Genomic DNA, 22,737 nt, shown 5'->3' with positions numbered 1-22,737 from the left:
AAGCCCAGCCCCCACTCCTGTTCTGAGGTTGTCACCCCCACCCCCACCCCACGTGGGGATCCGTGGTCAGATCCACAGGCAGCAGCGCAGGGGTCAGCAGGGGAAGGGCCAGCACAGCCCTTGGCCTTGGTGTGACGATCCTTGATAACGATGTGGGCTCAGAGCGGGTGATGGGAGAGTTAGCTCTTCAGTGGTTAACCCAGAAGACATGCCCCGGGCTTTGCAGGGGGGGGGCACGGCGGGGGGGGGGGGGGGGGCGGCGGGCAGGGCGGATCGGAGCTCGACTGGGGAAGGCTGGCCGTGGGGAGCGAGGCCAGTCCCAGACCCCACGCCCTAGAGGATACCGGAGGTCAGGGTGGGAACACGGCACCAGGCGGCGGTGACGGGCTACCGCCTGACACCTCCCCCGGCCCCCCAAGAGGTCCCAGTCCCGTGGCGGTTGCGGTTACAGAGAGTCACAGGACACCGTGGGAGGGAGGAGAGGACAGCTCGCTGCGCCGCAGGCAGAGGTGCGTGCAGAGCAGGGAGGGAGGGGAGGAGGGCGTGGTGTGTACCACACAGGAAGCGGGCTGTGCAGGAGGCCCGCGGAGGGGCCGGGGTGTGACCTGGAGGCGTGGAGCTCAAAGAAGCGGGTTATTCTCGGTGTCGGTAGATGACGGTAGCCACAGAGAGTCCGTCTGTGTCCCCAGAAGGATCGGCCTTGAGCCGGCGGCCCCCGTTGGGGTGGCGGTACGGTGACGTGGCCCCGTTGCCGTGTCCGCGCACAGGGTCCCAGGACGGAACACAGAACTTCGGGCGACATTCCTGCTGTGGAGGTGCGGGCTCAGCCTCGGGACGGAGCAGAAGCCCGGTCGGTCCGCCCACCGAGATGGCGCGGGCGCTGCCTCGCCTGGAGCTGCCGGGCTTCCCGGGTGGCCCTGCGTCCCAGTCCAGGCGGCGGAGGTGGCGGGCGTCGCCCGGGCACGTGCGGGTGGGGGGCGGGGTGGTGGACAAGGACCGGGCGAGGTGAGGTGCATCTTAACTTCCTCGCTCGCTGGACAGGACCCGCCCCGCGGATGACAGCCGGGCCCTGCAGGGGGAGGGGGGACACCTGCGGGGTGCCACAGCCCGCAGGATGAGTGGGACGCGGCAGGGCCCTGGCTGGGGGGGGTGGGTGGGTGAAAGGTACGGGGGAGTCTCCTTATGACCCCAAAGAGTGCAGGTCAGGGTGTGTGGGCGGGGCCCCGTCCGTGGGAGGGTAACCCCGGTGCCCCCCATCGCCCCTCCTGTTCTCAGGGCGCATGTCCCCCTGGCTCCGCCACCGCTGGCTGGTCCCCCCGCGCCCCCCCCTTCCCCGCGGCAGGCATGTGTCGGGCCAGCGCCTCCGCCTCCCTGAGAGCAGATCGGCCTGGCAGGTGCAGTGGCTGTTGGCCCGCATACGGGTCCCCAAACATTAAAATCGACGGGCGTAAGCAGCGAAGGGCCTTCTGGCTGAACCGAGGAGGGGCACGAGCCGGCGTGGGTCACCCTGGCAGGGATTGTCCGCAGCTCGGTCACCGCAGAGAGCTGGGGGGGGGGGGGGGGCTCCACGTCCGCATGGCCCTGAGCGCCCAGCCGGGTCCTCCCCTCTGGGACCCCCACCCCGCTGCCATCTGAAGATACTTTATTTGCTTGATAGAAGACAGTTTATTTGCTTGATAGGACGCGCAGGGGCAGAGCCGGCCCGAGACGCCGGCGTGCACGCTGAGGGAAGGCCGCTCTTAACACACTTCCCTGCGTGACCTTGCACGTCACCGCGCCCCACCTGACGGCTCCCGGAGCACGAGTCCGCGGGAGCTCGGGCCCGCGCTGCTGCAGCCCGGGGCTGTGCGTGCTGCTCACGTCACGACCGCAGTGACAGGGCTGGGGGGTTGGGTTGGGTCACCTGCCTGCGACGGTGACCACCGGGATCCTTCGGGGACCTTGGCAAAGGGCTGTCCCCAGAGGGCAAGGCAAAGCAAACGGTTCCGTGAGTCTCCAACTATTCCGTCACCTCTCGGTGTGTGAACCAGCCTGCGGGGTGTCCGCGGTCCTCTGAAATGCCACTGCGCATCTCTGCAAGGCCGAGCGCGGCAAGGAAAAGGTGCGGTGTCAACTTCAGGCCTATCGTTTTGAGGGAAGCCGGTGTCTTTTCTCCCCACACCGTCTTGTTCTGATTCGCTTCGGGCTTTTCCAGGCTGTTGCAAGAAAGAGCCACGTGTGACGTCTCGCTTTCAAAGCAGCTCACCTCCTAGCCACCATTGTGGCTCACCGTCCCGAGCGGCGGGTTCCTGGTGCAACACGGCAGGCAGTGTGGCGATCCTCAAGGTGGGGTCCGGGACACCCTGCCGGGGCCCGCTTTGGCGCTAATCCCAAGACCCTGTGCTTCCACTCGTGCTACCGTGAACGCACATCGGAGCCACGAGGCTGCAGACGTGTGATCACACGAGAACCCGGCAGCACGGAGCCCACCCCTCACCTCTGATTTGTTGGTTTTAGCAAATACCGTTATATTTCATTAAAAACATGTTAACGTGATGGGTGTATTGTTCGTTTTTCAGTTTATTTTTTTACTCATCTCTACACCCGATGTGGGGCTTGAACTCACAACCGCGAGATCGAGAGCCATGTGTTCTTCTGACTGAGGCAGCCGGGCGCCCCAACGTAATGGGTGTATTGTTAATGTCATGAGTTTGTTGTCATTTTTAGATGTGTTAATACACGTTTTTTAAGTCACTTGGAATTTCTACCGAGGTTAACATCCAGAGAGGCCGTAAAAACAGAAGCGGGTCCTAGGAGTGTCAGGGAGGCGTCGAGGCCCCACGGCAGTGAGGGGAGAGGGCTCTGGGGCCTCCCTGACCCGGCAGGTCTCCTTGTGGCTGGTCGTGAAGCTCCTGGGGAAATCTTGGTTGGTCGTCCGTAAAACACGGGTCCTTCCGGTTCTCCTAAAGCTCGTGAGGTTTGAGTGAAGCAAAATCCAGACAAAGTGGATCATTATCTTAGCGTTGGGGGAAAGGACTCTAAAGCCAACAGTGTCTGAACAGGTTCCTGAATGTTTTCTACCCCCAGACCCTCTCACGGTAACAGACCACTGTGACAAGGAATGGAGGTATTTCTGGTTATCGACCAAGTTGTCTGTGTCTCAGGGGTCCACGAGGATTGTAACAGCCAGTTACAATTAAACAATGCGGTTTAAAATTCAGACTCCGTGTTGGTTCTGGCTGTTGGACGATTTACCGCTCCCTCGCGTGAAGTCATTTGAGTCAAAACACGGGAACAAAGCACAGCATGTGGGAAGAAGGTGTGATTTGGCAAAGCAGGGCATCGATCTCTTTGCCTTTGGACATTTTTCTGAACGTGCGCTGAAGTCGTCATACCGAGGTAAACCTGAGACACTGGTGAGCTCGTGAGAAAAAGGAACTTTCTTAAAATAGCGACTGGTTTCCGGGCGCCATGGTGTGATTGCCGGCGCTGCCTCAGTCAGCAGCGTCCGTGGGGATGAGCTGGTGAGCGCAGTGTGTCTGTACTCAGGATGTGGGGGGATCCCTGTGGGACCCCAGCCTCCCACAGAGCAGGCTCAGCGCCCCGCAGGCTGCGCGGTTTTCCCTTCCCTTCAAACCTGCGCAGCACTTGGGCTGATTTTAGTGGGGTCTGGATATCGTCTTGCTTCTTTATTTTGGTGATTTAAATATTTTCCGCATACGTCCTTGTTCTGGAAACAGTTTCAAGGGTTGTCATAACAAAAAGTCTGCGTTCCTACACTTAACTCTGATACAACAGTGGGAGAAAAAATTACCATGAATTCTCCAATGGTGGACCACACCGTGTTCGCGTTTGTTCAGAATCCGAAAATCAAACAAATGTCACGGCATCGTCTGGTGACAGGTGACAGCGACGCTCATGAGCGCTGCATCCCCCACAGACGGGTCGAATCACCGTGCTGTGCACCTGACGCTGATGTGACAGTGGGCCAAGTGTAATGTTTCAAAAAGGAGCATCGACGTAATTGGAAAGTGAGACAGCACAGGCAAAAACTACGGACAGTTCTGAGTACGTATATGGGCTTTTGCGTAACTGACCTTGCAAATCGACCAGCTTATAGTTGAAGTAACTTTTGTGACCTCCAGATGAAACATACTCGTGGGTTTTAGAGTCTGGAGACCCCAGGAATACAGTGTGAAACTGATAACCCGATCCCAGGATTCTGGTCCTCCTGTTTTCCTGTTTCACACGTAGCTACAGCCCCACTGTTGGGCCCAGCACGCAAAATCCCACGCAAATGACCAAGTTACAGCTGGCTGTTATTTCTTGACTCTAGTTGCTTTTCTGTCGCGTCCCCAATTCTGGAGGGAAGTTTGGCTGGCTGTCCTAGTGTGGTTTTCCTTCCTGGTAACTGTCACCAGCGGCTCGGTTCAACCACACAGGCTGTGACGGATTCTGTAACGGCCAGCGGGCCGCGACAGTGCAGGTGAGGCGCGCTGCTCTCCCACGGTCCCCGCCAGGCCAGGCCACTCTTTCCAGCCTCCAGTTTCCCAGGGGCCGAAGGGTTCGAGTAGAAGAGGTGGCTGGCAGGGAGCAGGGATGCTGTCGCCTGGATGCTTGAGTGGAGTCTGAAGAGCAGAGTCCTGTGGGGGACACTCACTCCTCTGCCGCTCCGGGGCCAGTAGCCCACCGCCAGGTACCGGGAGTCGTCGCCCCCCGCAGGGGTGCTTACCGGGCCTTTGAGGAAAGACAGGAGAGGAGCGCCCTTCTGACCTGGGCAGGTGACGCGATAGCAGGCACCCGGCACTCACTTTCTCCTCGGAGGTCGGGCAGAGACTTCCAGCTTCCCAAGTCCCCATGCTTCTGGGCTGGGACAGGATGTGGGGGTTCTGGAGAATCCCGGGGACAGTCTGGCCCGACGTGTGCAGCGGTCTGGTGAATCTCACTGTCTCTTCTTGGAGGAAAATGCCCAATCTCTGCTACTGTGGATGTGGGCGTGGCTACTAGCCCCTCACCCTTGCCCAGGACTTTCCTTCCCTTCCTCAAGGTGCTGGCTCAGATGTGGTGTGTCTGGAATTCTGTTGCTGGGATTGTCTCCTCTCCTCCATCCCAGTCAGCCCCCAGTTCCTAGAAGAAGGGAAGTGGTGACAGAAGCCACACAGGCGGGCGATTATGGGATCACCAGCTCTGCCTGCTCACCTGCGACTGCCCTGCGGGACTTAGGAATTAGGACCCCGACACGGATGCCACTGCAGCTACTGAGCGTCTGGGACCCGTACTCCAGTCTCGGGAGGATCCAGTTTGCTGCTTTTCCTGTGTGTCACCTTCCCCTCCGAGTCCTCCTGTGCCCCCGTCCTCTCCCGTCTTCAGCGTGCCCGCCTGCCCTCCAACCCGGGCTCTCCCGGCAGGACGCTGTCCACCCGCTGCACCGCTAACCTACCCGGTCCCGCATCCACCTAGAAATACAGAAACTTGGAATAAAACAGGTGCGTTCAGTACCTGCGGCAGAGATTTATGACCCAACCTGCCTCAAACATCCCGGCCCCTGAGCAGCGGGCAGCGGGAGGCTAACCTTGAGGCCCCGGCGGGACGGGGAGAACGTTTGAGAGGACGAAGCCTGTCTTGAAGCCGCGTTTGCACATTTTGTGGAGAACACGTATGTAGATGTGGTTTTCGGTTGCAGGTGGAGATTATGGGACCTCAGCCCCCTTCTCCACCCCCAGCTGTGGGGAGAACGGCTCTGGCCACCGACCGAGTTCCGCTCTTGCCTGGTGCCCTGACACGGGGGCAGGAGGGACAGGGATGCGGCCACTGTCCTCACGGCCGGGAGGTGCTGCTGGGGTGGGGGTGGGGGGGCACTGGCACAGCGCACTTGGAGTTCACCCACACTTGAATGCTTTCGGCTGACCTGGGCCATAGCCGGACAACCTGGTCACATCCCCGGTTAGGCCTGAAAGCACCTCCTATGGAAGAGTGTTTCCTGGGGATCTCAACGGGGGATAATTGTCCTTGAGCGGTGCCTTGACTTGTGATGCGTCGCCGTGTGACGTCATCACTCATCTGAACGTCGGAGGGACGTCTCCAGGTCTCCTCCTCGAATATGGGATGACAGTCATGATGTGTCACTCGCTTGAACCACCGTTACAGCAGTAAGTACATTGCTCTGCGCCCAGGAATCCCTCCGTGTGCACCGTTTCCTCTGTCATCGTCATGGCATCACTGACATGGGCCTATTTTGCCTGTTGATAAAGCTACTGCTCGAATTTCAGGGGACCGCCTTTCAGCAGTGGCGTCAGCATTGTAAAAGGGGAATAAGAGGATCCCCCCAAATGCCTTTTCCCCAGCGCCATCGACGGCGCCGGCCTTCCCCTCTGACACCAGGGCGCGGGCCAGGCAGGGCCGGCCTGGCCCGGCCGGTGTCCCCCCGCGGCCCAACTCCCACCCTCTTAAAGGCGCCAAGCGGTTGTCCAGGACTTTCCCTCCAAGAGGCAGGGACTCCGCCCAGGACTCGGGACCCAGCCGGCCCTCCCGCCTCCGCCCGCCCCGGGTTGATTGAGTCCTGTCGGTGGTGGGGGCCGAAGGGGGAGGCCGGTCCCGCCCGGTCCCGCCCCGCGCCATCCCGGCTCCGGCTCCGTGGCCGGTCGCACGCAACAGTCGGGTCGTGACACCAGCCTGACGCTCGGCTCCTCCTGCTGGCGCGTCCCCGCCCGGGCCCGGGCTCGGGCGGCCGGTGACTGTCCCCGAGCGAGGGGAGGGCCCCGGGAGCCGGGACGTGAGCGAGCCGGCGATGCCGCGGCCGGACGCAGGTGGGTGCGGCGGGGGGCACGCGGCGCCGAGCCCGGCCACCCGCGGGGACGCCCCGGGCCCCCCGCCCCCGCGCCCCCCGCCACTGAGAGCCGCCCGTCTCCTTCCAGGGCGCCGATGACCCGCCGGCTCGGTGGCGCCATGCCCTTCCCGCCCACGCCGACCCCGGGGGCCCCCGCCGCGCGCCCCCCGCCCCGCAGGCCCGGCGCCCCGCGCAGGGCAGCGCCCGCCCGCGCCCCGCCCGCGCCCGCGCCCGCGCCGCCCGCCGCCGCGGACAGGAGGAGGCCCCCCGAGGGCGCGCTGTCCGGCTCCTGGCCCCCCGCCGCCCTGAAGCGGTCGCCGGCCCGGCGCGGCCCCGGCCCCGGCCCCCCGCGCGCCCCCGCCCGGCCCGCCCGCTCCGGCCACAGCCCCGCGGGGGACGCGGCCCCGGGGACAGGACCCGCCGCCGCCGCCGCCGCCGCCGCGCGCTTCTCGCCCGGCCTGCCCCCCGAGGCCGTCCTGCTGCTCCAGGGGCGCCACCTGCAGAGGCGGCTGCCCGCGCGGCCCTGCCGCCCGCCGCCCTCGCCCTCTCCCGCGGGTCCCGGCCGCCGCCCGGCGCCGCGCGTGTCGCTGCTCAACGAGCGGCACCGGTACGACGACGTGGAGTACGAGGAGGAGGCCCGGGCGGTGGACGAGGGCCTGGTCCGCAGGTGCACCGAGTGGCTGCGCGGCGTGGAGTCGGCGGCCGCCGCGCGCGACCTCGCGGGGCCCCTGGACACGCTGCCGCACCTGAGCACGCTGTGAGCCGGAGGGGGGGTGGGGGGCGGGGGCTCCCCGCGGACCCGAAGGGTGGACCCCCCCCCGCACCTGCGCCCGCCTCCTGGATGCCCGTGAGCCTGGGGGTCCCCCACCCCCGGACCTGTGCCCACCCCCTGGATGCCCGTGAGCCTGGGGAGGGGCCCGCACCTTCGCCCGCCTCCTGGATGCCCCTGAGCAGGGGAAGGGACCTCCCCACCTCCTGGAAGCGTGGCCGCACCCTGTGAGCCTGCCCTCCCCCCACCCCCAACGCCCACGGCCACCCTCCGGCACCTGTGAACCCGCGGCACCCGGTGGGCAGGACCGGATGCCCCTGGCTGACCGCGCGAGTAGCCTTTCCTCTGGGGCACCCTGGTGGCACATGCACAGCCTCCTCTGCCTTGCCTGGGCCCTGTGAGCCCGGGGTGGAGGGGGGGGCTAGCCTAGGACACGGCCTCCCTGACCCCCCCAGGCCCACGTCCTGGCCAGGCTCTGCCCCGTACCCCCAGCTGGGGCAGCCACCCTTTCCCTCTCCCGCCCTGGTCGGCCCCAACCCCCAGGTGTTGCCTTCCAGAGCCTTCTGGCCTCCTCTTGGCCCCCCAGATGCCTTTAGGGCTCAGGGTGAAAATGCCTCCCGTTCCTCACCCCTAAGGTTCCCGTGGGTCCCAGAGACCCTCTTCCTGGGCCGGTGGTTTGTCTGGGTCACTCCCTGTGGGCGACAGCCTGGGGGAGGGCACCCGTGAGGGTGGCTGGCTGTTTGCAGAGCTGGCCTTGGTGCCGCATTTATGATTCTGTTTCTCCGAAACAGAGAACGAGTCTGGGGTTTGGGAAGCTGGGAAACTCAAGTTGACCTAATTTTCAAGCTCGAAGGGGAGACGGGTGGGAACACCAGCAGCCACTCCACCCGCTGAGCGAGGCCGAGGATGGAAACTGCTCGTCCACACTGCAGGCCTCCACCAGGGCCCTGTTGCGCCGCCACGCGCCCTCTGCCAGCCGGGCCTGCCTGCCCACGCTTGCCCCCACGCACAGTCACACGCATGTTCACACACCCACGCCCACAGAGCTCTCTCACGAACACTTAGCTCCCGGGGGGCTGGGGGCCTCAGCCGGTCTGGCGTCCGACTTCCGCTCAGCTCACGATCTCCCCTCTTGTGGGTTCGAGCCCCGCGTCGGGCTCTGTGCCGACAGCTCCGAGCCTGGAACCTGCATCGGATTCTGTGTCTCCCTCTCTCTGCCCCTCCCCCTCGCTCATATATAAATAAACGTTAAACATTTTTTAAAACCACGTTCCTGCTCACGTACCCACGTGCACACAGTCACGGCCACACACGCACACGCACAGACCCCATCACGCACACGAGTGTGTCCCTGGAGCACAGCGACGGGGATGGACTTGGAAGGCCGGGACAAGATGTGAGCGGGGGTGAAGGTCAGCTTCTGCTGAAGGTCGCTGTTTTTCCTGGAAACGCTACCTGCAATGTGACTTCTGTGCTGCGAAAGGCCGACCGCGGGGGGAGGGGAGAAGGCAGAAACCCGTGTGCGGACAGACGGACGCAGATCAACATGTTCCGGGCCAGACGGGCAATTCATTTGAGGGAGGAAGTGGGGGGTCCCTGGGGGCAGATGTTATGTTTCCAGCGGCTTTCATCACCGGGTGAAAATCGGTGACATAGTGGCTTTGTACAATTGTGTATACTCATTTTTTCAAAAGAGAAAATCTCTGCCTATTATTTGAATAAAGGGTTAAAACTCCTCGGCCTTTTGGGAGCCGCCCATACCCTTTCTTGCTAACTCCAGGCTGATTTCTACACACTCCCTCCATGCATCTGATTATACTTAACTCGAAGGTTGAGAAAGAGGGGGGAAAAAGTCGTAATCAGAGAAGGCTGGTCATAGAAGAGTAATGTATTACCTCACCTTTTGACTTGTGTGAAAGTAAGTAGTTGAATGTTTATCTCGTTGGGCTTTAATGTGGGAAGTCTTAATTATATTTTACACTGAAGCCTTACATTTTTAAAAGCCAGTTTTATATTGTGCTTGTGATCTCTGCCCCACTCTCTCTGTCTCGCTCTCTCTCTCACTAGACACAAACCTAGTCAAACAGGAAGCGTTTAATCCGGCAGGAGCGAGGTCAGCCAGCAGAGGAGTTTGCAAAGCCAAAGCCCCTCCCCACCGACTGGCTTGTCTTTTCCGACTCCTGCCTGGATGCAGAGAGCTCAGTTGTGTTTCATGGAAAATGAACGCGTCAGCACCAGAGAGGCCCAGGTGGCAATCCTGGCTGAGGCGACACGGAGACGTGGCCGTGGACTCTCAGTCCGGGACGGAGCGCTGGTTCCGGACGTTGACCAGCCCCGGGAGTGAGCGTGAGTGGTGGTCCCGTGGACAGGGTGCTAACTGCTCTCGCGTGTCCTCTGAGCAGATACCAGGACTCGAGAGACCCAGGTTTCTGTTGAGTTCAGTAACGTTTTAAAGACTTTCGTAAAGTAGGTGACTTTTCGAAGCACCTTTCCGTGGCTGCCCATGTGGGTGCATGTCCCTCGTCCCGTCACGGTCACAGTGCATGGGTCTGTGTGTCCCTGTTCTTTGTCTCTCCCTCTCCTCACCCTCTTCCTTCTCTGGGTCCCCTCCCCCCTGCCCCCGCCCCAGTTCTCTTGACCGGCCCCAGTCCGGTACTGTGCTCCTTTTTCCCAATGGCATTTGTCAAACAGAGTTCTGTGTGCCTTGTTCTTCACTGTAAAAGCAGACAAGTGGAACGTTTATGTTGCTCTGGCTGATGACCCTCGAAGAGACGGAACTTCTACCTATGACACTGGATGTCTTGTCGTGTTGTTATGGACATTTTGAGAAAGTTTTCAGAGTCACTGTGCTGCAATTTCTTAATGTTTAAATAAAAGAGAAATTCAATGCCTTGTGTTTTCTTTTTGGGGAGGATTTTAAAAACTGGTCTGGGGGCACCTGGGGGGCTCAGTCGGTTGAGCGTCCGACTTCGGCTCAGGTCATGATCTCACGGTCCGTGAGTTCGAGCCCCGCGTCGGGCTCTGTGCTGACGGCTCGGAGCCTGGAGCCTGCTTCGGATTCCTTGTCTCCCTCTCTGCCCCTCCCCCGCTCGCACTGTGTTTCTCTCTCAAAAACATAGACATTAAAAAAAAGTTTTTTAAAATATTAAAAGCTGGTCGGGAAGAGATTACCAAGGTACTTAGAATTCATGTGAGGTGGTCCCCCCGTGTTGCTGTCCCCATCCTGCCCGGAGGGCCTGGGATTTGGGGGTTGGTAGACGTTCATTGGCTTTAAATACTACTGGCAATGACCAGGTTTTTTCGGAGCCCTACGTGGGGCTCAAACTCACAAATCGTGAGATCGTGACCTTAGCCGAAATCAAGAGTCGGACGTTTAGCCGACTGAACCACCCAGGTGCCCCGTGATCAAACGTTATTGGAAGAAAGCTATTTGGCAATGATACTTAACCTTGTGTTGGGTCACAAACCCCACGCACGTTATATTTCAGATACACTCCCAAGATGTACCCCGTGACCACAAAAATTTGCATGTATTTTAGGAAGCTCACGGACCCCAGACTAAGAACTCCTGTACGCTCACTGGAACACTTTTCTTTTGCTGAAAGTGATTTCAAAATGGTAGGTGACGCCGATCAGAAGTTGAAGGGTCAGTCTGAATAATGGCAAGAGCTATTCGATCACCAAAAAGGATGATGTCACCTAGTAAATGTGGTTTGTCTTTAGAATATTGGGGTACCCAGAGAAAAAAGTAATAAAAGGGGTCCGTGGAAGTAAGACGGGAACACGCTGTCTCTAGAGGCGCCGTGGTATTATTGTCAAATTCTCCCAACACCGCACGGTCCTACAGCAGGGACAAGGGAACCCCTCTGCGGAGGCTGAGCCTTCACTACGTGTTGTGGGGACAGATCGTTGGACACCACTGTCTAAGCCAAGTGCATGTAACATGCTGGAGACTGAGCGAATATGACTTAATCCCATGTATTTAAAGCATACCCGAGCATTTCAAGAGAGGTGTTTACGTCGATCTCCTTTGTTTCTGGAAAAAGGAGACGCCAAAAGCCAGAACCTTTGGTTTCGTGGCTTCCCTAGAAAGTGCGCAGTTCCGTCGAGGGTGGATGATCTATGGGCTCTGGTCACAGAAAACTTACTCTGAAGCTATACGTTCGTACCTGTGTTCCTAAGCATGGAAATACCTGCCAGAGCAAGTCCTGAACTACGTCTATGCACAAAGAACAGTAAGAACCCGTGTGCGCTGTGAGTAAGGCACGCAAGTGTCTTGGAAACCTGTGGGGTGCTCGGAGGGGCCCGGTTCAGACCCGCATTGCTGGTCTTGTGGCCTGCCAGGGTGGCCCCAAGTCCAGCCTAGAGACCGAGTGCCTCCCCAATGTGGTGCAGGAGGAGAGCCCTCCCCGTGGGTAAAGGTCGAACAGAGAATTTCCATCCTGATCCTGTCCTGCGTCAGCCGTGTCTCGTTAAACTTCTTTGTCATACGATGCCATCGCAGACCCTGGTAAGGATTATGACGACGTGTGTGTAAAGCCTTTGGGACAATCCCTGCGCGTCGCCAGCTCAGGGTAATTATCACTGCCACAAACGAAAAACCTCACCACTCGTTATAACACATTAGTCTCTGGCACGTGTGTGTGCAAAATCAAAGCCTATGTTGGTTACCATATTCTGAGGGTTTTCTCTCTAACCATTTAATGCACACCAGGGGTGGGGGCTACACTTTTAGTTCCCTGAGGAGTTTAAAAATGTCGACTGTGTCTTACCTTCTTATTCCAGAATTATTTATGATTTATGTCCTGAATACAAAACGCACCGCCTTGCTTCCCGGTAGTAAAGACAAAATTAAAAATAACGAGTTACGTAATTTCGATATCCAATAGCAAGAACACGAACTCGTTCCAGGAGATCGACGTTTTCTTTGGAGCAAAGGAATCTTTGTGTGAGGCATATATTTGTATTATATGCAATGCAGTGGACAGCGTCTTTCAGGGCAGCAAGTACTGGCCTAAAACTCCAGGAAATTTTATATCAATACCTGAACTTTTTGGTCTCAAGACTCCTTTATACTCTTAAGCATTTTTCAGGGAGGCCGCATAACTTTTGTTCATGTGGATTATACCGTCCAACACTTTCTGCATTAGAAATAAAAGCCAAGGGGCGCCTGGGTGGCGCAGTCGGTTAAGCGTCCGACTTCAGCCAGGTCACGATCTCGCGGTCCGTGAGTTTGAGCCCCGCGTCAGGCTCTGGGCTGATGGCTCAGAGCCTGGAGCCTGTTTCCGATTCTGTGTCTCCCTCTCTCTCTGCCCCTCCCCCGTTCATGCTCTGTCTCTCTCTGTCCCAAAAATAAATTAAAAAAAAAAAAAAAAAAAAAAAGAAATAAAAGCCAAGACCCTCAGAGGGCCTCAAAATCTTAGGGCTGCGCTTTGAGAACCATTGTCTTGTACCGTATAGGTCAGTTCCTAGGGCCTGCCGTCCTTGCTGAGCGGGCTGCATCTGAGATACTGGGGAAACATTTCAAGATACAGATGATCCGGACCCCAAACCTAGGGACCCCAATTCAGCAGATGTGAGACAGGGTCCAGCAGGAGCTGGTGCGCACCCGGGTCTGGGAACCACTGCTCTACAGCAGGAAACACAGGGAGGTACTCGAGGAACGTACCAATCGTGTTCTGTCATAAGAGACCCCAAGTGTCAATTTCAGAAGAAGTCATTTTCTAGGGGTCATACCCCCTTCCCAGCTGCATGTTCCTCGTGGCGGAGAGAGCTTAACACGGTGACCAAAATAATGAAAGTCCTCACCGGTCAGTGTCGCCACTTGGCTCAGAATGCCCACGGGAACCATGACGCCGGGAACACTGGACGTCCCGCCCGAGGGGGCCTTGCCTCAGGCCTCCTCTCCCAGAGTCCCTGCCGTCCCCCGGCCGACTGATGTCCCAGATGGTCCCTCATCCACCTCTGTCATCATAAGTGCTTTCCAGAAACACGTACTCCATAGCCCTACACGCCATGATGTTCCCAGAGGGGCAGGGGGCGAGCCGTGAGGACCGCAGGCGCCCGCTCTTACGTACTGAAAACCATCTCCAAATGGTGCACGTTTGTCCGGTATTTCCTGATTTTATGAACCAACTCTAATAAACGTTCATAGAACGTTTTACTTTGAGCAGGATAGTATTCCAGGAGGCCCAGAAAAATTCATTCATCCATTCAGCAAATATCTACCCCGTTTCCACTGGATGGGGGGGTACCCGAGATGCAAGACTAATTAGGAACTACTCCCTGTCCAAGTGCGTGAATCCACCTGTTAAAAGCCGTAATTTAGGAGACCATCTGCCAGGAGCAATGACTGTGGTTGGACGGCACTGAATTTGGGGGGGGGGGACATCATTCAGTGTATAGCATGGTCTATGACTTGGGGTGCTTTTTAAGGTCATTTGTTCTTTTTAAATTTTTTTTTAATGTTTTATTTTTGAGACAGAGAGAGACAGAGCATGAGCAGGGGAGGGGCAGAGAGAGAAGGAGACACAGAATCCGAAGCAGGCTCCAGGTTCTGAGCTGTCAGCACAGGGCCCGATGTGGGGCCTGAACTCACCGATGGTGAGATCATGACCAGAGCCAAAGTCGGACGCTCAACTGACTTGAGCCACCCAGGTGCCCCAAGGTCATTTGGTTTTTTCTAAGCTTTTATTTTATTTTATTTTATTTTATTTTATTTTACTTTATTTTATTTGAGAGACGTAGAGAGTGAGCAGGGGAGGGGCAGAGAGAGAGGGAGAGAGAGAATCCACAGACAGCACAGAGCCTGACGCGGGGCTCGAACTCACGGACTGCGAGATCGTGACCTGAGCCGAAGTCGGACGCTCAACCCACTGAGCCACCCAGGCGCCCCCCTTCTTGGTATTTCTATACACAAGGATTTGGAGGTGAAGAGATTTGCCCAACTGGTCAGAAGGGCTCGAGCTGGGCTGTAACCTAACATTTTAAAGATTTTCTTTGCCCTCCACCTCTCTCTCTCTCTCTCTCTCTCCTTGTTTTTGTGCCTGTTTCTGGGTTAACTCCTGTCCTGAGGTTCCTGATGAGGTCTTTGGCGGTGGGTGCCCGGTGGTGGGAGGTGATGTGCAGGGGGAGGCGTGGTTTGGTTTGGGCTCATCCCCTGCACCGCTGGGGGCGCCCTGCCGGGCTCTGTCCCCCTCCCCCCCGGGGTGCGCCCTCACTCGCGCACTCTTTTCCACTGTCTTCATCCCACTTTCCTTCCTCTCCCACCTCTCCCCTCCTTCCTTCTTCTGACCACTTCCTGGCTACCCTCCTTGTTCCTAAAGGTCCTCTTCCAGGGCATCTGCTGCTTCGAGGCTGTTACCGCCCATTGTTTCTGGTTGATTCCCAGTTATTTGCCTGTCTCTGTGTGGGTGGAGGCCACCACGCGAGGAGAAGAGGCGACGAGAGAGGGCTGCGGGCCTCTTGCGGAGTCTGTGGGAAGCCCGCCGGGCTCAGCCTCCCGGAACCCTTCCTTTTCCTGTCTGTGTTTGCACCTCTGCGCGCACAGGCACGCTTGAACAGGCACACGTGCACGCACGTGTGGATTCACGTGCCCGTGGACAGGCACCCAGACACGCGTGCACACACACACACGTGCACACACGCACGCTGCTGGAGAAGCAGTTGTGCGAGCGGTTGCTCCTGACGTGATGCGACTCAATCCGAAGAGGAAGACACACTTGAAATCACATTCAGTAGTGTCTCTGAAAACGCCCAACGCTTGCGAGTGGTCTCCTTGAGAAATTCTGCACGATTTCGCTGGTACTGAATGCTGAATGTTTCCAAGGGAACCTCGTCCGTTCCCCACACCCTCTCTCCAGTTCTGTGGGCGAAGCACCGTGTCTCATTTTTTAGTCTTTATGTCCTGGGTGACGAATGTCAAGAGTTTGTAGAATGAGTGCGCCGACGCTGATGCTCGTATCACGGACTCATTCGTCTGTGACATACTATGCGATTCAAGAAGGTTCTCATTACGCCTACAAGCAACAGACAATGGAGCAGGAATGAGGACCCGCTGACAGCTCAACTCTGAGTAGGTGAGACATCCTCAGATGACAGATCGAGAGAGGAGATAGATCGATAGAGGGATATGTGGTAGAGAGATAATGCCGACTGTCTGTGTCTCCCCAGAATGCACACGTTGAAACCTGCCCCCGGGTGTGATGGTATTAGGACCCAAGGGAAGTGATTAGGTCATGGGGTGGGGTCCTCACAAATGGCGTGTGTGCCCTTAGAGACCCCAGGGAGCTCCCTTGCTCCTTCCCCCATGAGGACGCAAGCAGGAAGCGAGTTGTCACCGGATGCCGACTCTGCCGGCATCTGGATCTGGGTCTTGGAGCCTCCAGAGCCGAGAGTAATCGATAATCAATGTCTGCTGTGTGTCATCCCCCCGCCCCTGCCCCAGCCCGTGGTATTCCGTTAGAGCGGCTGGAACTAGAACAGAAATACCAGTGGGTGTGCAGGTAGACAGACAGTTGATAGACAGACCGACAGACAGACAGGGCTGAGAACCTGCCCCATCCCCGCCCGGCGTATGCAACATCCCCTCCGTCGGGCCTCAGGCACCACACGGGCTGCGTCTCCCAGTCGAGGGTGGCCGTGCTGCAGACAGCTGAAGAGGGGACGGAGGGGGGACGGTTTCCTCTCAGCTTCTGGTGGCACCCCAGCAGTAACAGCAGAGGCGTGCGGGGGGTCCTGGGCTCCCGCTCAGGCGGCAGCTGGGGGACCCAGCCACCGTGGCCTGCTGTAGCCCCGACCGTCCTGCGGTGGCCACGGTGGACAGCTCGGGATGACGGTGTGCTCCCCTTCGCTCCTCCAGACCCTCCCATGCTTGGAAACCGATGTGCTGTGTCAGGTTCCCCCGCCTCATCCCTACAGCGGTCTCCACTTGGCGGTGACGCACAGGGGTGTCCCAGAGCCCGCGCGACTCCCACAGGGAGCTTCCTCCCCGTGTCCGCCTGGCTCCTCCGACCCGCAGGGGGGCTGAGATGCTGTGCTGGCCGCACGGGCACACCGGTCCTCACAGCCAGCTTCCCTCTAGTTCCAGAGGCAGAAGGGGTCTTAGGGTAAGGAGCTCTCGCCGAGAGCTCACGACCATCCCGCTGTGGAGCTGGGCATCACACCTAGGTCCACCTGAGTTCTGGTTCCCCACCTGCCTGCAAACGGGCCAGCTGAGCACCGTGGGGGCCACCATGAGCAAACAGCAAGGACTTGTGCGCAGCGTGACTTCTGGGAACCTCCTTCGAGGTGGGTTTTAGGAAGCTCGGAGTTTCTGCGGAACATTGGTTTAAAACTCCTCACGGACACAGATCACGACAGAGGTCAATGAGCCAGGACACAAACAACAGAGAAAATTAGCAGAGCCCCAAGCTGGTTCCTTTAAAAGACTCGTTGCATTGAGCAGCCTGTAGCGAGACTCGCCAAGGAAAAAGGAAATTTTTAAAAAATCCCAAGTGGCTGAGACCGGGAATAACAGAAGGGCTATCAGTACAGATCCTACAGGTTTTGAAATGGCCGTCGGACAAGACCGTGGACTGAACGACCGAGGGCACAGCCTCCAGCCTCCCGGCGACAGACAGTGTTGTTCGGAGCAGGTGCTGAGCAACGTTGTCTCTGCGTTGTTTCAGCAGACATCCTCTCCGACGTCCGTGTCTAGTTTGCCAGACAACAAAAACGGCCGGTATTCACACCCGAGACGTGGATGTTTTTGACTCTGCGATGTAGTTCGTCAGATTGGGTGCGAAGAGGATTCTGCCTCTGTTTCCTTAAGCAAAATAGCAGATGCAACTTCGTATCACAGGCAGTCACCGGGACGTGGGAAAAATACTCTCCTTTTGCAAAGAGAGCCTGATGTGCGTGGTCACACGAGTCAGTGAGAAGAGTCTCTCCTGCATCTATGGGAATTCTCTACCTCCCCGTCCACAGCGTCTCCCAGTGTCCCTGGTGTCCCCAGTGTCCCCCAGTGTCCCATGGTGTCCCACAGTGTCCCATGGCATCTAGGGTGTCCTGCAGGTCCCATGGTGTCCCCCAGTGTCCCCCAGTGTCCCATGGTGTCCCCAGTGTCCCATGGTGTCCCAGGTGTCCCACAGTGTCCCATGGTGTCTAGGGTGTCCCACAGTGTCCCAGGATGTCTAGGGTGTCCCACATGTCCCATGGTGTCCCTGGTGTCCCACATATCCCCGGTATCCTATAGTGTCCCATGGTGTGCCATAGCATCCCATGGTATACAGAGTGCCCCACATGTCCCACGGTGTCCCTCAGTGTCCCACAGTATCCCCAGTGTCTCACAGTGTCCCACGGTGACCAGGGTGTCCCGCAGTGTCACACGGTGTCCCATGGTGTCCAGGGTATCCCAGTGTCCCCGGTGTCCCATGGTGTCCCTCAGTGTCCCACGGTATCCCCGGTGTCTTACAGTGTCCCACGGTGACCAGGGTGTCCCCCAGTGTCACACGGTGTCCCATGGTGTCCCCCAGTGTCCCATGGTGTCCCCAGTGTCCCATGGTGTCCAGGGTGCCCCCCAATGTCCCACGATGTCCCATGGTGTCCCTCAGTGTCCCACGGTGTCCCCGGTGTCCCTCAGTGTCCCACGGTGGCCAGGGTGTCCCGCAGTGTCACCGGTCCCGGAGCGGAAGCCCTGCTGCCTTGTGGGGCCACGCCACAGACTTCCCACACCAGCGTCACTCTCGAGGCAACAGCAGCTTCGAACAAAGTTTCCTCCACGACCAGGACTGGCCCAGGGGGTGCGGACACGACAATGGCTGGCTCGCGGACGGTGCCTGGGGTCCCCTCCTCCTTTGGGGAAGCGCACTGCCCCAGCCGCGGCACCGGATGACCGCGATGATTTCAGCCGCAGGCTCCGCTGTTCACCCCCACCTGTCTCCGGCCACCCACACTTTTCCCAGGGACGCCTGTGTGTGCTGAGAGCCTAGTGCGTCTAGAAGAAATTACACCCAGTCTCCCACCAATAACGGAATGTTTGCCAGAATTTTAGGAAAATGTGGCCAAGATGTCAGCAACACAGCACAAAATGAAGGGACCCCATGCCTAAGAATGGGGAAAAGCGTGTGGACATCCAGGCGAAATAGAACCGACCACATCGGTATCATTTCCCGTGTGTATTTTTTAGTCACACGTCCCTTTGTTCTGGAATTGCCAGCACACTCCCGGAGGGGAATCACTGAGGAGCTGGGGCACAAGGGGAGAGAGCCTTGAGTTCCACGAAGATCTGCTGCCTAAGAAAGGGCCCTGTGCTTTCAGAACCCCAGAGCGGCTGTGTCCAGCTGGGGACCAGGGAAGGGGGCCTGTTTCCTGTGGCTCCCGTGTCACCGAATGCACTGTGGGCACACTTGTTGTCAGTGGCCTGAAGAGTCTTTTTATTATTTTATGTATTTATTTTTTAATGTGTATTTACCTTTGAGACAGAGCATGAGTGGGGGAAGGGCAGAGAGAGAGAGGGAGACACAGAATCCGAAGCAGGCTCCAGGCTCCGGGCTGTCAGCACACAGCCCCACGTGGGGCTCGAACTCGTGAACTGTGAGATCATGACCTGAGCCGAAGTCAGCCGCCCAACCGACTGAGCCACCTAGGTGCCCCCCTTTTTTAATTATTGATTGATTATGTTTATTTACCTTTGAGAGAGAGACAGAGACAGAGCATGAGGGGAGAAGGGGATTGGCCTGAAGATTCTAGCTTTGCCCTGAAACACAGGTATTTATAAGGCTCTGCAGGCAAGACCACCGGGTGGGGTGGGGTGGGGGGGGGGGCGGCATTTGCTCCAGAGTAAGTTGTTGGGTTTCTTTTTTTTTTCCCCCAAGGGGAGAGGAGAGGGCATGAAGCATTTGGAGAGGTTGGGGGGCAGGGCATAGGATAGCAGATGGGGGAGACGGGAATGGAAGGAACAGGGTTGGCTGGGGCACTGGCCGTCGCACTGTCACCGTTCCGTCTGCTGCCCTGGGGGAGGGGAAGGGGAAGCCTGGAGAGCAGGGCGGGCGGGGAAGGGTGGGCATCGGCGTGGGCCCCCTCGGTTCACCCTTCCCGGCCCCACCCTCCTGCGCTCGAACCCCCACCCTGTCCTTAAGCCCGACCAACCCTCCGGGGCTGAAAATACCTCTGATACTTCTCTGTGGGAAATGCCTTCAGAGCCCGTTCCTAGGGAATCAAACCCAAATCAATATCATTACATCGTTGTTCAAGCGTATATCTGAAAACGTATTTGCCGTATTTTTGGACCCTGTTTCCAGGAGACGTGTGAACAGTAGCTCCTGCACAGTGTCCTGACCCTGCTGCGATGGATGTCCCCACATGCTCAGGGCTCCACGGAACGTCCAGTCGCGCTGTCTGGCCGTGTCTCAGAGCCCTGCCTGCTGTGAGGTACGCCAGCTTCTTTAGCTCTGATAGAACCATTAACATCTCCATGTGGAATTGCAGACAACGAAAGTCGTGCCTTCAGCTGGGGCTGGAGAGCCTCCTCTTGCTTCCAGAACGTGACTGACTGGCTCTGGTGCGGCACATCGATAGTGTTGGCTCGCTCAGCAAATCGAGAGGTCAAGAATTCCCAGCGCTCGGACCGGCGAAGAGCCTCGCAGACGTGGACCAGGAATGGTGCCCTGGTGCCGCCGGGAGACACGTCCGGACGTGTTTCGGGGAGCTTGAGCGGGCTACCTTCCGAGGATCTGCTCTTTGAGATCATTGAACCACGAGCAAGATGTTTTTAGCAGGTTGTGTTAACATGGCACAAGTTTGTTCACAGGAGCGCCGAAGCGCCCGGAAGCCGTCTCACATAATTTCTAGCAACCCCAGATACTTGACAGCAAGTTCTGCCACATGGAACTGAACGTGGGGCATCACGCAGTAAAATAATTTTCAGTTAAAGTGTTCTTTATCAGCCTTTTTTTTTTCATTATAAATTCCACATGTGACCCGAAAGACCAGATATACAAAGAAAAAGTGAGGAGTCCCTGTCCCCGGTGCCCCAAGGCCCTCCTCGCGGGGGAGCCAAGAGGAATCTGGAGTGGGTTCCTCCAACCTTCTCCAGTCATCACTGGGTTTACTCTTGTCCTCGCTGGCTGTGATGCTATACTATGCATTTTGCATCTAAGAGAAAAGACAAATGAAATTATTTTTTTGAGTTTATTTAAGAAAATATTCATCTGATATTAGAAAAAAGCCTCAGCTGCTTGCCCAGCAAAAGGCGTTGACTTTACCAGGGTGAACAGAGGGGCCCCAGGCCCCACCCACCAGCGGTCACCAAGGATGTGGACAAACACACCTGTGGTTGTCAAGCTCCGTGACCCCGGGGCGGACCTGCCCACGGGTTTCCTGAGAACAAACTGTCTGGGCACCGTTTCCCGGAGCTGTTTCCCATGGCACCCGGGATCAGGGTGTTATGGGCATGTACCCACTGTGTGGCCCCATCTCTCAGCCAGGATGACCCTGCTCCCCCCACCCATCTGCACCCATCAGCAGGAGCCAGCACCACCCAGGCTGGAGGCGCCTTCACATCACCTCTTGATGTCCCCTCTCATCCCTGGATGGAGGGAAATGCAAAGCGACACCTTCCTCATAGCCACAAATTCTGGATTCTCCAGGGACATCTGGTTCACTGAGATTCTTGCCCCATGTCGATTTTAATGTCGTGTCGGAAGAAATGAATAGATGGCCCTCCCACAGACTGGGCGGTGTGGGCCCCGGGTGGGCACCTTCCCTCTGCGGGCTCTAAGTATTTAAAGTCCCTCTATGGGTTCTTCTGTGGGAACCTCTTCTGGCTCCTTTAAGAGTGAGTAAGCGTCACTTCAGTGCACAATAAACCCAAAGTGAGAAAGGGATCGATCGCCTTTGTTCAGAATTCTGTTTCCTGGTCACATAATAATTTCTTAAAATAATGAAAACCTTGCCAAAACATGAGCCAGGGGCGGGCGGGGGGTGGGGGGGGCAAGGTATACGCCTATGCTCTCCAGCTTAAAGCCATCGTCAAAACCAACACACGAGGGACTGTTAAATAAAGAAGAAACCCTCTCAGGTGGCTTCCTCAGCTCCCTCCGAATTCTCAGGAAGTCCGTTCTATCAACTGAAAGATTGATCAACTCAATATTGATTGAGCCAAATCAGTATCAACTGATTTGGCTACAGGTCATTACTCCCTTTCTTTTTACTCTCAAACAACTTACTATCTTACGGAAGCTTATGATCAAGTAAAATATTATGATCAAGTAAATATTTTTTTTTTTTTTTAAATTTTTTTTTTCAATGTTTTTTATTTATTTTTTGGGACAGAGAGAGACAGAGCATGAACGGGGGAGGGGCAGAGAGAGAGGGAGACACAGAATCGGAAACAGGCTCCAGGCTCCGAGCCATCAGCCCAGAGCCCGACGCGGGGCTCGAACTCACGGACCGCAAGATCGTGACCTGGCTGAAGTCGGACGCTCAACCGACTGCGCCATCCAGGCGCCCCAAGATCAAGTAAATATTGATCAAGTAAAAACATTATAAATCATAATAAATAGAAGTATTACATCTCTAGTAGCATTTTAGCAACTCCGTGGCTATATAATAGTAGAATTTAGGTTATTATTTAAAATTATTTCACATTTAAATTAAAGTGTAAAAGGTGAAAGATCACAGGGGAGCAAAGGAGAAGAGAAGGCTCTCCATCATCACTGAAATCTTGGTCGAAAAGATTGATTTTCTCTTGTCTCCCCTTTTCTGGGTGTCTGTAAGCGGGCAAAGAAGATTTAAACTTACGTACCTCACGCATTATGCACCTGGAATTAAATATGTTAGGATTCGAACACGGAAGTGGTTCATCTTTAAATCGATATTTAATTCTGGGGTGCCTGGGTGCCTCAATCAGTTAAGTGTCTGACTTTTGATTTGGGCTCGGGTCATGGCCTCAGGGTCATGGGATCGAGCCCCACATGGAGCTCTGTGCGGAGCGTGGAGCCTCCTTAAGATCCTCTCTCTCTCTCTCTCTCTCTCTCTCTCTCTCTTTCTGTGTCAAATAAAAACAAAATTGATCCTTAATTCTAAGGATGGAGCAGTTTGGATCAGCTCCTCCTGATTTTCCACGAGTGGAAGGACTGAAAGAATTGTTACTGACTCTCCCCACTAAGATTTGAAGCCCGTT

General features: G+C 57.0%; 1 protein-coding gene across 1 annotated transcript; it reads left to right on the top strand.

The window, feature by feature from the left end:
• Positions 1-279: 279 nt before the first annotated feature.
• Positions 280-10,461, top strand: PRR18 (proline rich 18). The gene is made up of 5 exons (XM_060617066.3): positions 280-1,497; positions 1,681-2,101; positions 2,195-5,635; positions 5,928-6,785; positions 6,894-10,461. The coding sequence occupies exon 5, from the start codon at positions 6,901-6,903 to the stop codon at positions 7,564-7,566; it is 666 nt and encodes a 221-aa protein (XP_060473049.3). The 5' UTR covers positions 280-1,497; positions 1,681-2,101; positions 2,195-5,635; positions 5,928-6,785; positions 6,894-6,900; the 3' UTR covers positions 7,567-10,461.
• The last annotated feature ends 12,276 nt before the right edge of the window (positions 10,462-22,737 follow it).

Source organism: Panthera onca, chromosome B2, assembly GCF_046562875.1.
Source record: "Panthera onca isolate mPanOnc1 chromosome B2, mPanOnc1 haplotype 2, whole genome shotgun sequence".
NCBI lineage: Eukaryota > Metazoa > Chordata > Mammalia > Carnivora > Felidae > Panthera > Panthera onca.
Note: the sequence above shows the minus strand (reverse complement) of the source record. Positions and strands in the feature narration are given on the sequence as shown.

Bases quoted from the DNA above. Each gene is read 5' to 3' on its own strand.
- PRR18 (XM_060617066.3), top strand. From the start codon at position 6,901: ATGACCCGCCGGCTCGGTGGCGCCATGCCCTTCCCGCCCACGCCGACC.